The sequence below is a fragment of the Thunnus albacares genome, chromosome 20 (genome assembly GCF_914725855.1).
Source record: "Thunnus albacares chromosome 20, fThuAlb1.1, whole genome shotgun sequence".
NCBI classification, from domain to species: Eukaryota; Metazoa; Chordata; class Actinopteri; order Scombriformes; family Scombridae; genus Thunnus; species Thunnus albacares.
This window is the reverse complement of record NC_058125.1, coordinates 14,521,586-14,536,702: the sequence shown is the minus strand read 5'-3', so window position 1 is coordinate 14,536,702 and position 15,117 is coordinate 14,521,586. Positions and strand designations below refer to the sequence as shown.

Below are 15,117 nucleotides of genomic sequence, written 5' to 3'. Positions count from 1 at the left end.
ACCTATGAGGGAATGGATTGGACAGGTCTTTTATTCCTCATATAACTCTTAAGAGTAAGGGAGTAGCAATATTAATTCATGAAAAGCTCAACATCACCTTTGATAAAACTCTTATCAGATAAAAATGGAAGATATATTTTAATAGCCTAGTCCTTAATAGTCATTTTTGGGGACTTCATGTTAATAGGATCTGTTTATGCTCCAAATGTATTTGACAGGGCCTTTTACTCTAGACTCTTGGCAGTTGTCTCATCCATACCCACTAATAATATAATCCTGGGGATGACTTCAACTGTGGCCTGAAAATGGTAATCGATTATAATCCTCCCAAACAACTGGCACCACTGAAAGTGTCAAAGGCAACAAAAATAACTATGTTGTGAACTAGGATTGCTGGATGCATAGAGGACAATAAACCACAAAGAAAGGGATTATAAATTCTTTTCATATCCACATAAAAGTTATTCAAGAATTGATTACTTATTTGTGTCAAGATCTATCTTAGATTGTTCCCACATATGCAGGATTAATTCATGTGTCCTTTCTGATCACTTTTCAGTTTATCTAGAATTGGACCCTCCATATTATGACCCTCTGTCCAGACATTGGCGTCTAAATCCTATTTTGCTCAGTGATTCCTCATTAATATTATACCTGAAGGAACAGTGGGGTATTTTTTTTATCTGCTAACCACACTCCAGACACATCTGCATCAACTTTATGGGAAACAGCCAAAGCTTACCTGAGAAAAAAAACCTTAAAGGTACATTTGGAATTGAATTTAAATTCCCACCTACTAAGAAAACCCGACACAAACTTGAAACTGCTCCCTCTTCCCTTGACCAGCTTCTTACTGGAAAAGCAGAAAAGGCAATTTTCTATGCAAAACATATTTTTTTTTGGAGTATGGCAACAAACCAGAAAAGCTACTCGCACGTTTAGTCAAAGGCCGAAAGGAAGATAATATAATACCTTTACTCTTAGAGAAAAATGGTGTAAGACACTTTGAAACAAAACATATTATCCAAATTACGGAGGATTTTTATGGAAAACTATACACATTGGAATTTAAATACAGTTCTACCCTGAGTAATAGTTCTTTGACAAAATAGCACTGCCAACTCTGCCTGTCGATGCAAGGGTGACCTTATGCTCTCCAATTACTGAAAAGGAAGTACGTGAGGCTATTGGGAACTTACAAGGGGGGAAAGCACCAGGACCTAATTCAGAGTTCTACAAGCAATTTGTTAACTTAGTGGAACCTTTAACCAATGTTTTCTGAGTCATTCCTAAATGTCTGTCTCTCTCCTACCCTTAATCAGGCTCATGTATCTTTAATACTTAAAAAGAACAAACAACCTGAGAGCTGTTCCTCATATAGACTGATCAGTCTGATAGGAGTAGACTGTAAGATACTGGCCAAGGTACTTGCTACCAGGTTGGAGAGATTTCTTCCAAACCTGACCAATCCCAACCAAACAAGATTTATTATTAACATATTAACTCCCATACAAACATGCAACAATTATTAAATATTATCCAGTACTCTCAGATCACCAGAACCAAAATTCTTGCCATTTCACTAGATGTTGAAAAGGCAGGGTGCAATGGGAGAACTTATTCAATGCAATGAAGAGATTTAAGCTAGGGGACACATTTATCAATTTGGTGAAAATATTGTAGAAATCACAGATGGCTAAGGTCCTTGTTAATGGATGCTGCTCAGACCCATTCTACCTCCAGAGAGGAATGTGCAAAGCTTGCCCCCTGTAGCCCCTCCTTTTTGCACTAGCTCTTGAGCCCTTGGAAGAAATGATAAGGAAGCATGAAGAATAATGGAGTTGAATTGGCCAGATTGGATCACAGAATTGCACTCTACACAGATGTTTTGCTTTTTGTTAAAACCCCTGAATCTTCAATTCCCATAATCTTCTCCATCATAAATGAATTCTCTAAAATTTCAGATTACAAAATAGATTTTGTGAAGCTCTCCCCTTAGAGAATTTTAACGAGCCTGCCGATTTCCCTTAGTGGTCACCATCTAGATTTACTTACCTTGGAATTAGAATATCTGCAAATATCAGTCATCTTTATAAACAAAATTTTACAAACATCACATGAATTAAAACAGGTCTGAATTGCTGGCTGGGCTTACCCCTTTCTTGAATGGGCAGACCGAGCTTGAGATAAATGAACATACTACCAAGGCTTCTTGACCCAATGCAAATGCCCTTTCTGTATTACAAAAACCACAGTTTATGATATTGAAAAGTCTATTTCTAGATACTTGTGGCATGAGAGGAAAGCAAGAGTGAAAACGAAAACACTGCGACTCCCATAGACAGAGGGGGGATAGCCCTACCCAACCTTCTCTATTATAATTTGGCTTTCCATGCTCAAACAGTTTATAATTGGATACATCATTTCTTAGAAGCCAAAAAAACCCACATTGACTCCTGGTGCTGTCACCCACATTCCTCACTAAGGTATTTGTCAAACAAAGTCCAACTCTCTACAGATATTAAAAATATAATTGTATTCAAACACATTAAAATCATAGTATGATATTTCTAAATGGTCTGGCTATGGAAATTTTTCATCACCCCTTCAACCAATACTTAATAACAACTTCTTTCTACCTGGACATAGGCAAGGTGTTATTGAAAATTAGTTTGCAAAAGGTGTTAAAACAAAGAGACCTTTTTGAAGCAGAGACTTCCTCCTCTCACTCCATGCTATATAGGGAATATCTTCCACATACTTTTTTTGCACTTTTTTGCACGTTTGAATGGATATTCATTCGTTGAATGGATATTCATTCGGATATCAAATATTAAAAAATATTTTTTTTGGCCGGGCGGGGGTTCTCGTTATGTCATTATGGAGAAACACAGATTCAGTAAACGTTCAGTAAGTTCAGTAAATGTTAAATACAGTTAGACCCAGCATTCTCCATTAAGTTGGGCGAGTTCAAAGTTGTGAAAACAACGGGGGTGTTTGGTGGTGTTTTCACAGGTAATTTGTTAGTCTGTCCCTCCCGCTGCAGGAAATATTGGATTACTCTTGGAAAGCTATTGATGTAGCACTTTTCTCCTTATGAAAATAACACAGAGATTATTCCACCAATGAGAATTTAGTCGGACGAGAGCATATCGACCAACTAATCGACCAGTCGACCAGCAAACTACAGCCCTATTAATATGGCCCTGTGATTGCAAGTTTCTGGAAAGATATTTTAAAAAGAGCTTTGCACAATCTTGCACATAGAAATTAAATTGGAACCTGCATTGTTTTTGTTGGGATTCTTGCCAGAAGGTTTTGATCTTAACCCCTCACATATATATATGTATACATATGTATATTCTTGTAACAAAACTGTTGTGGCTAGCTTGTGGATCTACTGTGTTCCGGTGGATTAAAGACAAACCCCCAACAGTAACACAGTGGTAGGGAGAATTATACAGTTTTACCAATGGAAAGCCTCTCTGCTACTTATAAGGGGAACAACACGTATATCTTAAAAATCTAGTAACCAGTTTTAGTTCATTTACCATATAAAATTTCAGACTTACTACAGAGGGATTGATTAACTTACAGAGTGAATCCCAACTCATAAAAATTGGACTGAATTGAATTAAAATTCCCTTCTTCCTCTTTTTATGAATTTATCTTCTTTCCTATCCTCTTTCTCTGAAAACTAGTGGGCTAATTGCATCAGTTGCAAAAGTTTTAAAAATTAAACAAATAATCTCATGATATTAGAGCTAGTCATGTGTTTAAGACTGCCTATTTTAGATTATGGCTGGCCCCTAATGATTTATTCTCATATTACCCCATGTGTTTCAAATCCAAATATGATTATCCTTGTTGCCAGACATCAGGAACAGGGTCATGTTCCCTTGTAATTCAGTGAGTTGATAACGAATATAAGAAAATGATAAATTACGTGTTAATGATTCAGAATTTCCCTTCTTTATTTTTAGTACACACTAATATTTTTATGGATGTGGGGTGGCTGTGGCTTAGGAGATAGAGCAGGTCGTCCACCAATCAGAAGGTTGGTGGTTTGATTTGGTTTGCAAGAGACTGAACCCCAAATTGCTCCCGATGTTTCTGTCAGCACCCTGCGTGGTAGCTTGCCTCCATTGGTGTGTGAGTGTGTGTGTGAATGGGTGATTGAGAAGCAGAAACATTATAAAGTGCTTTGGATAAAAGCGCTATATAAATGCAGCCATTTAATGTTTTTTTAATATGAGGATATTTGAAAAATATTACCCTCTTGAAATGCTTGCACTGAAAGTAAATTAACTCTTAGTCTATTAGATATACAGTTGACACAAACCAGAGGTGGGGGACTCGAGTCAAATGACCTCACTCAAGTTGCAAATTTGAGGACCTGAGACTTACATGACAAACATTGATAAAAGACTCGACTTTGACTTGTGACAGATTGCTCGAAAGGACTTGACTTTTTTGTAAAATATTTGCATTTTTCTAGATAATGAGAAGTTACTTATTGTTTTTGAAACATGATAGGGTGATTTCTAGTGTAATGCATGCAAACCTGGCAACCCACTAGGATGTGGCAGACCAGCAGAAGCCAACGCAGGAGGCAGCTATCATGGAGGGGGCCAGTCCAAAAATAATATTCGCCCAGAAGCTGAAAGAAAGCTAATTTGTTCCCAAATATTCGGTGTACAACTGACACCAAACATACTGGATGTTTATCATTCACAGAAAACCTCCTGAGTCTCGTTTGTGTTCATGTCAGCAGCAACAGTGAACACAACAGCTGTGAACGTGGTGCTAAAGCTCTGGTTCCATCCTGGAGGTCCTGAGTGCTGCCACTGCTCCAGCCCTGAATGTTTTGAGCCAAAGTCTGCATATTTCTGGTCCTCAAAACTGGTATTTTTATATAAAAGTGTGTCGGAGGGAGGGGGAGAAATACGGTGCTCACTGCAGTGAGCTGAGTAGTTTCCAGTGTTTCAGGCTTTTCTCCACATTTCAGCACAGAGTCCATAATGAAAAGTGCAGAAAGTGCAAACGCCACAGTTTGTGTGTCTTTAGTCAGCAGAGATGCGTACACACAGAGCTCTCCAACATCACAAATCAACTTTCATTTATTTAGCTTCTTTTACTTCTAGTATTTCACATCAATAACATAACCTACTGAAATGTCCATCAGAATACTGCTATTTCTGTGAGACAGGTCTGAAAAGTGTTAGATAAATGTCTGAATCTTAAAATAATGTCATTCACGTGTCTGTATCCAAGGTGTATCAGAAACATCAGTACTGATGTTTGTTGCTCACAGCTGCTGTGTGTCAGATTCTTTCCTTTGACTTTATCAAATACCTGCAGCATCACAAGGCAGCAGAAACAGTAAGTCTGTCTTTAAATTGAGAGAGTGATGTGCGCATGTACGCACATGGCAAGTGTCACATCAGTGGTAACTTCAGCAGCACGCTAACAGGACGGTAATTAATGTTCTGTGTTCTGCTGCACAGTACACTGTGTACAGTATACAGTGAAACAGAATGTTATTAAACAGCCCTTATGGATAAATCCTGGGCTTCATCAGAGCTGTTAGGACTTTTTTATTTTAAGTAGCTAAAAGTCCAATGAGAAGCACCTTAGACAGATGCTGATAATATAATGATAATAGGATATAATATTAAGATGATGCCAAGGAGAAACGGTGTGACCCTTCTGAAGAGGTGCTAGGGCAGGAGGCTTAACACTATGATGTAAATTTTTTGTGTCATACTTCTATTTTCACTTTAGAGCCCTTTAGAGGTATGGGGCTATATTAGCCTCACTCTACATTGTTATGCATTTAGGAGGCTTGTTATTGATTGCCACAAAATATCAAATATCAGTAAGATTTATAAGGTGTAAGCAGGCTGCAACAGTTTTCATTAATGTTGAAAATAAAACTCAGCTTTTCATGACTACAGTCTTTTAACTGATTTAAATGTGGAAACTGGTAGATCATCAGAATTTCGTATGACTTGACTTGTGGCTTGCTTGACCTGAGCAATGACTTGACTTTTCTTGCTTGACTTATAGCAGGGACTCAACTTGACTTGACTTCCTTGATTCTCACCGCATTAACTTGGGACCTGCTTGAGACTTGAAGGTTAAGACTTGAGACTTGCTTGTGACTTGCACATGTGTGACTTACTCCCACCTCTGCCGCTAACCACTAATTTCCCATATATTTAATCATAACCACAGTGCATGCAGTGCAAGCTAGCTTAACAAACATCTAAGGCATCCATATATGCACTCTTTGATACTAAATAGTGCTCACAGAGAGATCAAGAATCAGCCATCTGCAAGAATTTGTTCGTTAAGAATTCAGTGTCCCACATGTCGCTCAGACAAGCCAATAAAAAGTGCAGAATGTCTCTTTAGCACATAATAATCTTTACATTCTCATCTGTCAGCAGGATAATGAAGTGGAAGCTCTCAATCAGTCATATTTTTCTATCCCAGTATCATTTGGACCTTGCAGAATTTCCCTAAGACTAATGGTTTTACCATTGGGTTATTAATTGAAGTAATCGGCCAAAATATTCAGTCTACTGAAAAATGAATATGTTACCTCCTCAAATCATCTCCCAGGTTTTGTCTTTTTAAGTTAGACAGAAACTTTGAATTTTCAAGTCCATCCTGTTTCAGCCATTGAAAATTATTTTAAAATAAAAGGCCAAGAAATAGTCATACATAACCCCCCATATGCCCTCGGCATAACACCTTTATGTCTTTTAAAATTTTAAATCAAGCTAATCTTATGTTGTTTAACCATCTTCTTGCTTAGATAAGAGAACTTGTCATGTTTCAGGGAAGCATTTTATTGGTATTCCTTTAAACCAAATTAACTAGTTTTGTGGTAGCATATGCCGTGAGTTAATAGAGTCAAACTTGCAACATGGTAAAATTAAACTCAACAGGGCTGGCAGCCTTTTTTTGTTCTCAGTAACTACCTTTACGGGCCATAAATACTTAAAATACCCAAGGGTAGACTGCTCCCTGTGTGTAAAGAATATGGGCAGTTTTCCAACGACAGCTGTTATAGTAAAAGTCTTCTTGACATCATCATGTTTGACAGTATTTTTTCTCTGTCATCCCAGTTGCTTTCTGTCGCTTCTCCTGGTGGCAGCAGTGGTGTGGAAGATCAAACAGACCTGCTGGGCTTCACGGCGAAGAGAAGTAAGTCCATGAAATACACTCTGTTTACATGAGATACGCTTGACATATGTTATTTTCCTCAACATGATGGTGCCCCAATTCTTCTGAAACACTGTTGAAAACTACAGCAAACTGCATTTAACAGATAGAGACAAAGACCAGAAGAGCACAATTGGCACCACCTTTTTTTATAGTATGCATCCAGAAATAATTACAGGAAGATGGACTTGACGTAATCTTGATAAATGAATATAAAATACAGTGAACATTTATAAAAGGCAGAGTTACTCTGAGAAGGACGGAGGCATATTTGCAGTTTCAGTCTTTTGGTTTAACTTTAAAACCATCATCGGGAGCATGTAGAGTTGTTGGGGAAACAACAGCTAATACATACCAGATACGCCAGCTGATTGCTCAGTTGCTTCAATTAGGCTGATGATGTCACATGCCTGAGTTGGAACATCAGCACATATCTTAACACCAACTTGAGTTCTTTAGGAGCTTTTAGACCACTATTAAGAGAAGGTTTGTATCTGCACCTCTCAAATGTTTCTTCAAAAAATAAAGATGTTCCAGTACTTGATGAATTTTTTATTAGAAAAATGGTGAAAATGGCTGAAAAGAATAAAGACAATTCATTTTAAAGTGGACCGGTGGAAAAGGGGGTGAAGAAAGCCAGTAAAGATGCTGTGAATGACTTAAGGAAAAGGGGATGGAAAAAAAATATTAATATTCAGTGTTGCTATGAAATATAGGGTTGAGAAAAGATGGGGATAAAAAGGGGTAAAAGATGAGATGATTGGCAGTAGAAATTAAAGAAGAGGGCCAGAAAGATACTCTGCAGGAAACTGAGGAAGAAAGCAAATGTATGCAAATTCACTTCACTGCCCTTAACTGGAACTGCTTGGAGTGGTTACTGGTGTTTATAAGAGCAAGCATCATTTCCATTTCCTCAGAGTGAATCCTATATTCTCGTAGATGCCATATGATACTCAATAGCAGGAAGATTAATTTGGTGCACATCCAGCCTTATGACCTGCAGTCGACTAATAAAGCTCCCACTTTATTTCCCCTTTGGGGTTGACAATGATAATCATAGGATCTGGATTTTATATCCTCTAATTGATATCTGAAAATAAACAAGAATGATAGCTACCGTGACTCAGAATCATGCCTATCCAAAGAATTAAAGTCAATGAAAATTAATGCAGGCAGATGGGCTCTCGTCATTGAAATTCTGCTCACTTTTTTGGTCTGCTCTTGGCATTCGTATCATCTGTTTGTCATTGCCCTTCAGCTGCCAGATGATAATAAATAAATCGTTAAATAAAAACCTTCATCTCTTAATTTCAGGTGATTGAAAAGTTTTGTCACTGTGAGAAGAACTTATGAGAGGGACTGGGATATTTAGTCGCAGATGACAGATCAGTTCATATATAGGAAATAATTGATCTCTCAGTTTTTATACAGTACCACTCAAAAATTTGGACACACCTTCCCATTCACTAGAATGAGAAAGTGTGTCCAAATGTTTGACTAGTGCTGTATATCTACAGTATACTGATATTGCTATGTGTGCAAGTGCAGGTTCAGTTGGAGTCTTCAGTGTAAAGTTCGGTTTAAGTGCCAGCCGAACATTTTTATTACATAAGCAACAAGACGTGATCAGATTTCTTCTTTGAAACATGATCCAATCCATAAGTGACCCTTACATTCCTCATTGTGCTAATATTTTTAATCCATTCTACTCCCTAAAATCCACTGGGGTTCTGTTAGGATTTGTTACCAGCTTTTATTAGCTGCAAAAGCAAAATTATTAAGGATTTGATGATAGCAGCCTATAATATACAATTTTGATTGAATATTCCTCACTGAATACAGTTGAGTCTTGTTAGCAGAAAAGGTTTTTGCACATAATTTATGTTACTTTTACTACCATCATACTAAAAAATGTTTTGTGGAATATTTAGATATCTGGTCCTTGGATTTTATCAGCCTTACCAATTTAAAAGAATACAAACCTGTATTACCAGTATTTTGTATTACCAAAATACTGGTAATACCTCAAGGTTCCTGTGCCATTTTTCAGGTGCCCTACTTTTGAAGAAAAGCCGTAAAGAGAAACTGTGCTGGTAACCTTTTGTTGAACGCTGTAATCGCCTAGAGGATGTTCTTCAGTGCTGTTTGGGTGGTCCAGCTATGCAAGTAGTCGTTAACTCTGGCCCACAATAATACCCAAATTAGCAGAATCATTTGTAGTGTGGCATCATGTGTATCAGTCATGGAAATCACTGTACCAAGAATACATGTTTTATCTTTATGATCTAACATTAGTACTTTCTTTCAGGAAAGCTATTTCAGAGTTTGCACATCACATACTGCAGTTAATGAAACATACACATTTAAATTAAACATAAATTAATTTATGTTGTATAACTATACATTGAATTATTTATATCAACTGAACAACCCCCTAAATCTCCTGCAGCAAAGTCCACTTTCTGCCATCTAACTATCTAGCCATCCAACAACCCACCTCTTCCTAAAAAGGAAAATGTCACCTTATATAAACGTCCAATAATGATGCAGAGGGGTTTACATTGGAGTTAGTTGAAAGCTAATCTCGCGATACCAGACAGAGTAGTTGCTTGAATGGCAGCGAGAACAGCCGCTAACAAATCTACGCCTTACATACCCTTACATTTTGTCAAGGACACGCCTTACTGGAAATGATGCGAAGCGTTAAGAGACTGACCTGTGAGTCTAGTTGAAAGCCAGGTACGTCTCATACAGACTCTAAAGGGCGCCTTTTGTGTTGGTATCAGACGCTGAGGAGTGTGACAAAGCGTCGGTATTTGACGCCCTGGGACTGCAAACAGACTGGTGATATTGGACGTTAAAAATATGAGTCTGTGTTTTAAATTGGTCCTCTTTGGATACTTTGAATAATAAAACCATAGCTCCCGTTGATAAAGTGATAACTGATCCAAATGTAAAGAAATAGTCCCTCCTAATAGTGTGAGGGTGTATGTAATGAATGATGTGATAGTAATTTTCCTTACCACAGTAGAATCACCATCTCACCCTTTAAACAATCTCTAATAACAAGAGTTTCAGTGGAATTGGTGTTTGCTGACTTGTGTTGAGACATTGCCAAAACTTGTATGATATTAGTGAAACTAAATCTGTTCCGCTAATCTCGTCTCATTGGTGAACTGATTGGCTCTTTACTGAACATTGTGTCCTTTTAATTTAAAGGGGTTTGTGAACAGCCCATGCACTTATTGCGCGTGTCCAAATACAGGATGGAAGAATTGGGCTGGAGGCCATTTAATGCTCACAAGCCCCCATCTGACATAAGGACATGGAATGAATGAGTCTTAATGAGGCTTCCAGAGATGGCAGAGACAATAATGAGACACTGATCCAGCCAAGTGGCATATGGATGATCCTGATTGAACTCTTTTTTTATTGGCTTTTAAATGTGAAATCTGTGGTAGTATTTCTGGGCTTGATTTACAAAACTGTGTATGTATATTTTACCAGAAACACACTGAAAATAAATACTTGTATATTACCAAGTAAGCATTGTCTACATGTAATGTTGAAAAGCGGTAATCACTAACAGCTTCACAGACTTGAAAACATGTAATTCCTGGCATTGACTTAATCTTACTAGGCTGATCTTTTACCACACTAATGCGCTAATTGGATAAGGCCTTTCTTTTTTGTCGGGAGCTGAAAGGACCTCATAAACAAATATGCAGCTGTTGTATTTGAATAATTTTAGTTGAGGGCTGGAGATGAGACTTGGATCCCGCCCGGAGACAAAGGCATGAAAAGACAACAGCTGTAAATGCCACCGAGGAGGATGAGGGCTGACCTCTTTGAAGCTACCTGTGGGGGGAAATGGGAGGGAGGGGGCACTGACATTTCACGAGACTGCAACACAGAGATGTTTTACACACAAACATGTGGCTGTATCTAATGCAGCCCCCCTCGCTATCTCTCTCTCTCACACACTCATACAAGCACACACCTCACATAACATATGCCCTGCTATAGCAAAACATCATCCAAACAGGAGACATATACTGACCATGGTGTGAAGCGGTGATATTTTACTGGCACTCTAAAAGCACTCAAAACTGTCATTGAGCAGTGGTTACCACTAAAAGGACCATTATTTCTCTCAGCACATTTAAGCGTACCATTTACTAAATTCACCAGTAACTAATTAGCATCTGTTTATTAAAAGCTATCATCAGCCCATAGACATTGTGATTGCAGTGACGTTGGTAATGGATGTGGCCAGACTATAGCTGATGACTGTTGTGTCAGCTAAGGACAGGAAAGTGATGGCTGCAAAGGCTAAGTGCAAGGGCAATGACGTGTTGCATGTGGTGTGTCACTGATGTAGTTTAGTTCCTATTTTCTTCTGAGTATTCGTGGATTCTTTTTTTCCCTGTCACATTAAAGGAATAGTTTTGACATTTTGGGAAATACACATATTTGCTTTCTTGCTGGGAGTTAGATGACAAGATTGATACCACACTCATGTTTGTACAGTAAATATGAAGCTACAGCTAGCAGCCTGTTAGCTTAGCTTAGCATAAAGACTGGAAACAGTTGGAAACAGCTAGCCTGGCTCTGTGCAAAGGTAACAAAATCTGATTACTATAGTCCAACACATCACTCCCCGTAAACACACGTGTTGTTTTTTACACTTTGTTTTTTGGGTAACATTTCCTTTTACAGTCCCCTAATGACTTTGTATTTATATATGGTAAATATATGGTAAATTATAGTATATTATTGAGTAATTACTACTGGTAATAAGTACGTAAATAAAGTGAAACTACAGCTAAAATACTAAGAAAAACCTCCACTATTACTCATCAACTATTATGGTGGCTGTTACCAACATATGCCTTGGATAACTACAATTGTAACTTGAATTGATGGGTAATAGAGGAGGTGTTTGTAAGAATGGGTTGCCTAAGAATTGGTTACTTCCTAGGAAGTACACAATTATATCTGAGTTATTACCAACCTAAATTGTTTACAACTACACGATACTTAGTTGCGTTGATGAGTAGTAGTGGAGGTTTTTCTTAGTATTTCAGCTGTAGTTTCTCTGTATTTACCCATTTATTACCAGTGGTAATTACCCAATAATATAATATAATTTACCATATATTTACCGGTTAAATATTTAATTAATTAATATTTAATTAGGGGACTGTAAAAGGAAGGGTTCCATTTCTTGTACTGATGAAACAAATGAGATGTAAAGTGTTAATTAGAGCTTTAGAGGTGCTGGAAAGTGGCTTTTGTTACCTTCAGATAGAGTCAGGCTAGCTTTCTTTATGCTAAGCTAACTGGCTGCTGGCTGTAGTGTCATATTTAGTGTAAAGACATCACAGTGGTAACAATCTTCTCATCTAACTCATCAAGAAAGTGAATAAACGTGTTTCCCAAAATGTTAAACTATTCCTTTAAAGATGACCTCCTGTGGCACAAAATATCATTTTTACACATTGGCTGCAGCCACCTTTACCGAAAGCTTACTTATTAAGATACTTGTACCCATTTTCAATGAAATAGCTCGGTGGTCTAATTTGCTATTTGCTATTTGCCATTAAGTTTGCATCGATAAAAGTGAAAGGAATACATTACTAACCACATAATTCTCACATGTCCCTCTTCTCACATGGCATAGTTTCACACCAGTGCTCTTCCACTGAAGAACTCAATCAGCAATCATCGATTGCTATAATAAGATTATCCTACTCTTAAGCCCCTGGTCACCTTGATTGTCCCTTGTTCAGTTTGAAGTTTGCACTCTAATAACTTCCTCTAAAGTTAAAGAGGATGGAGTGTTACTGTGATTAGGAGTTCACTTTAGGTTGTAACTCGTAAGCTTAGAAGCTGTCCTGGTAATAAGCAAAACCAAATTATAGAAATATAGTAAGGTAACATGTTATGCTTGTAATCATGCAACTGCGATAATACATGGTATTCATATTTTCTAATGAGTTCTTCAGCCTACACACAACCACTCAACTGCACCGAAATCACATCAATGTGGTATGCACTGGCAGTTTATTAGACTGGATATCTTCAGTCCATTAATCACAGTATGTATGTAGAGTTTGAAAGTATGTATCAACATGGAGAATTTAATGTTAATGTCAATAGAAGGAAATCCAGAAACAGACTACGTCATACTTGACATAAAGTCTTTGATTTTTTTTTTGCATTTGTCTAATTTTTAAGTTTTATTTTTTGCCTGCTGGTACAGCCAGTGATCTTTGAAAAGGACAAAGTGACCTGCTTAGGTGTAGAATATGCTCAGAGGCGGGATGACACCTACCCTTTTATAGAATCCAATGAAGGGAACAAAATGCTGTATTCACAAGACAGATAATTCATGCTCTCACTTGCTAAATTAATCAAGTTGCATAGCAATGCACCCCATGCCCAACCTTATCACAACAGTGAATGGCTCCAGCTTGTATTCTTGACAAAATCAGTCTGTCATTGCACAAACGTTAATTGGTTTTACGGAATTCACTCTTGCCTTTTGTCATTAACTTGGTATTCATTTCTAAAATCTCTCTGGTATTGTGCCGGCCCCTTGATGATTGTATTCCCAGCACATTTTAGATGCATGTGCTGGACACAGAGCAGAGCATTCCCTGACTTTGCTTCTGCTCTCTTCTTATGCTTTGGTGCTTTAAATGAATTCTGCAACATGATAAATAACATTACTGCTATCTGACATTTAGGATGAATGTTGTTGGATTTTGAAGTTTTTCTGTTGAAAACCATAATAAGCCCTGAGCTGTTTTCTTGTTTTGCAACAACCCCACCAGGCACCTCCATCCTGCTTTTATCTTTTGGAAAAGGGCAAAATTCTCATTTTGACCTGCGCTGGCCCTGCAGCTCAAATCTATAGGTTTGGTGTTGCTGTAAGATGTTTAATAGTAGAGATGTACAACAATCTAATACAGAGCCTCAGATTTCAAGTATAAAAATCAGGGCTACAAAAAACAGACCAAGAAAAATCAATCAGGTGATCAATCTCAATTTCATATGGCCGTTGTTTTTTTTTCTCTCAGCTGTACCTCCCCGGGGGGATTTTTTCACAGTGACTCAACACAGCAGTGCTTACATGGAAGAGATCTGAACTTTCGCCTCATTCACTCCCCACCAGTGAGTCTGTTGATGTACAACAGTGAAGGCCAGTCAGTAAATAAATGGCTTAATGTTCATGTTTCAACATGGGCAGCTTCTAAACAAATAATGCATTATTTATGATACACAGAACCTACAAATGCTATGAACCTTTTAACTTGCCTTCATTTGAAAGACACACATCAAACAAATATTAGATATTTCACAACCCAAGCATTTATAAAGCATGCCTGAGAAGAACACTCATAAAGACCACATACTGACTACTTCTGTCGTGTCCGAAAGTAAAAAAATCTTTTTAACATTTGTAACATTTACAACTTTGAACATGATTTACAAAGAACTCATTAGGCAGCAGTTATCGCATGATGTCACAATGATGATCAGTGTTGAATCTGCCAGTTGAATTTGACAAAATATCTAAGGATTTGTCCAAAATCATTGTCAGCTCTACAGCTGTAACAAATTAGTCTAGTAGTCGATACACAGAAAATTAATCAGCAACTATTGTGATCATCGATTTATTGTTTTTAGTTATTTTTTAAAATGTGAATATTGTCTGATGTCTTCAGTCCTCTGTGATAGTAAACTGAATATTTTTGGGCTATGGACTTTTGATTGGGACAAAAGAAGAAGACATTTTGGGTTACATCTTGGGCTTAAACCATTCTCTGATATTTTATAGACCAAACGACTATTAATATAGAAAATAATCAAGAGATT

At 37.5% G+C, this 15,117-nt stretch overlaps 1 protein-coding gene across 1 annotated transcript in view; it reads left to right on the top strand.

Annotated features, from left to right (window-relative positions):
• Positions 1 to 15,117, top strand: part of atrnl1b (attractin-like 1b) — an 81,208-nt gene that overhangs the window by 53,205 nt on the left and 12,886 nt on the right. Inside the window, exon 26 of the mRNA XM_044337138.1 lies at positions 7,137 to 7,215. Coding sequence (XP_044193073.1) covers positions 7,137 to 7,215 — 79 coding nt within the window. The remainder of the gene's footprint in view (positions 1 to 7,136; positions 7,216 to 15,117) is intronic.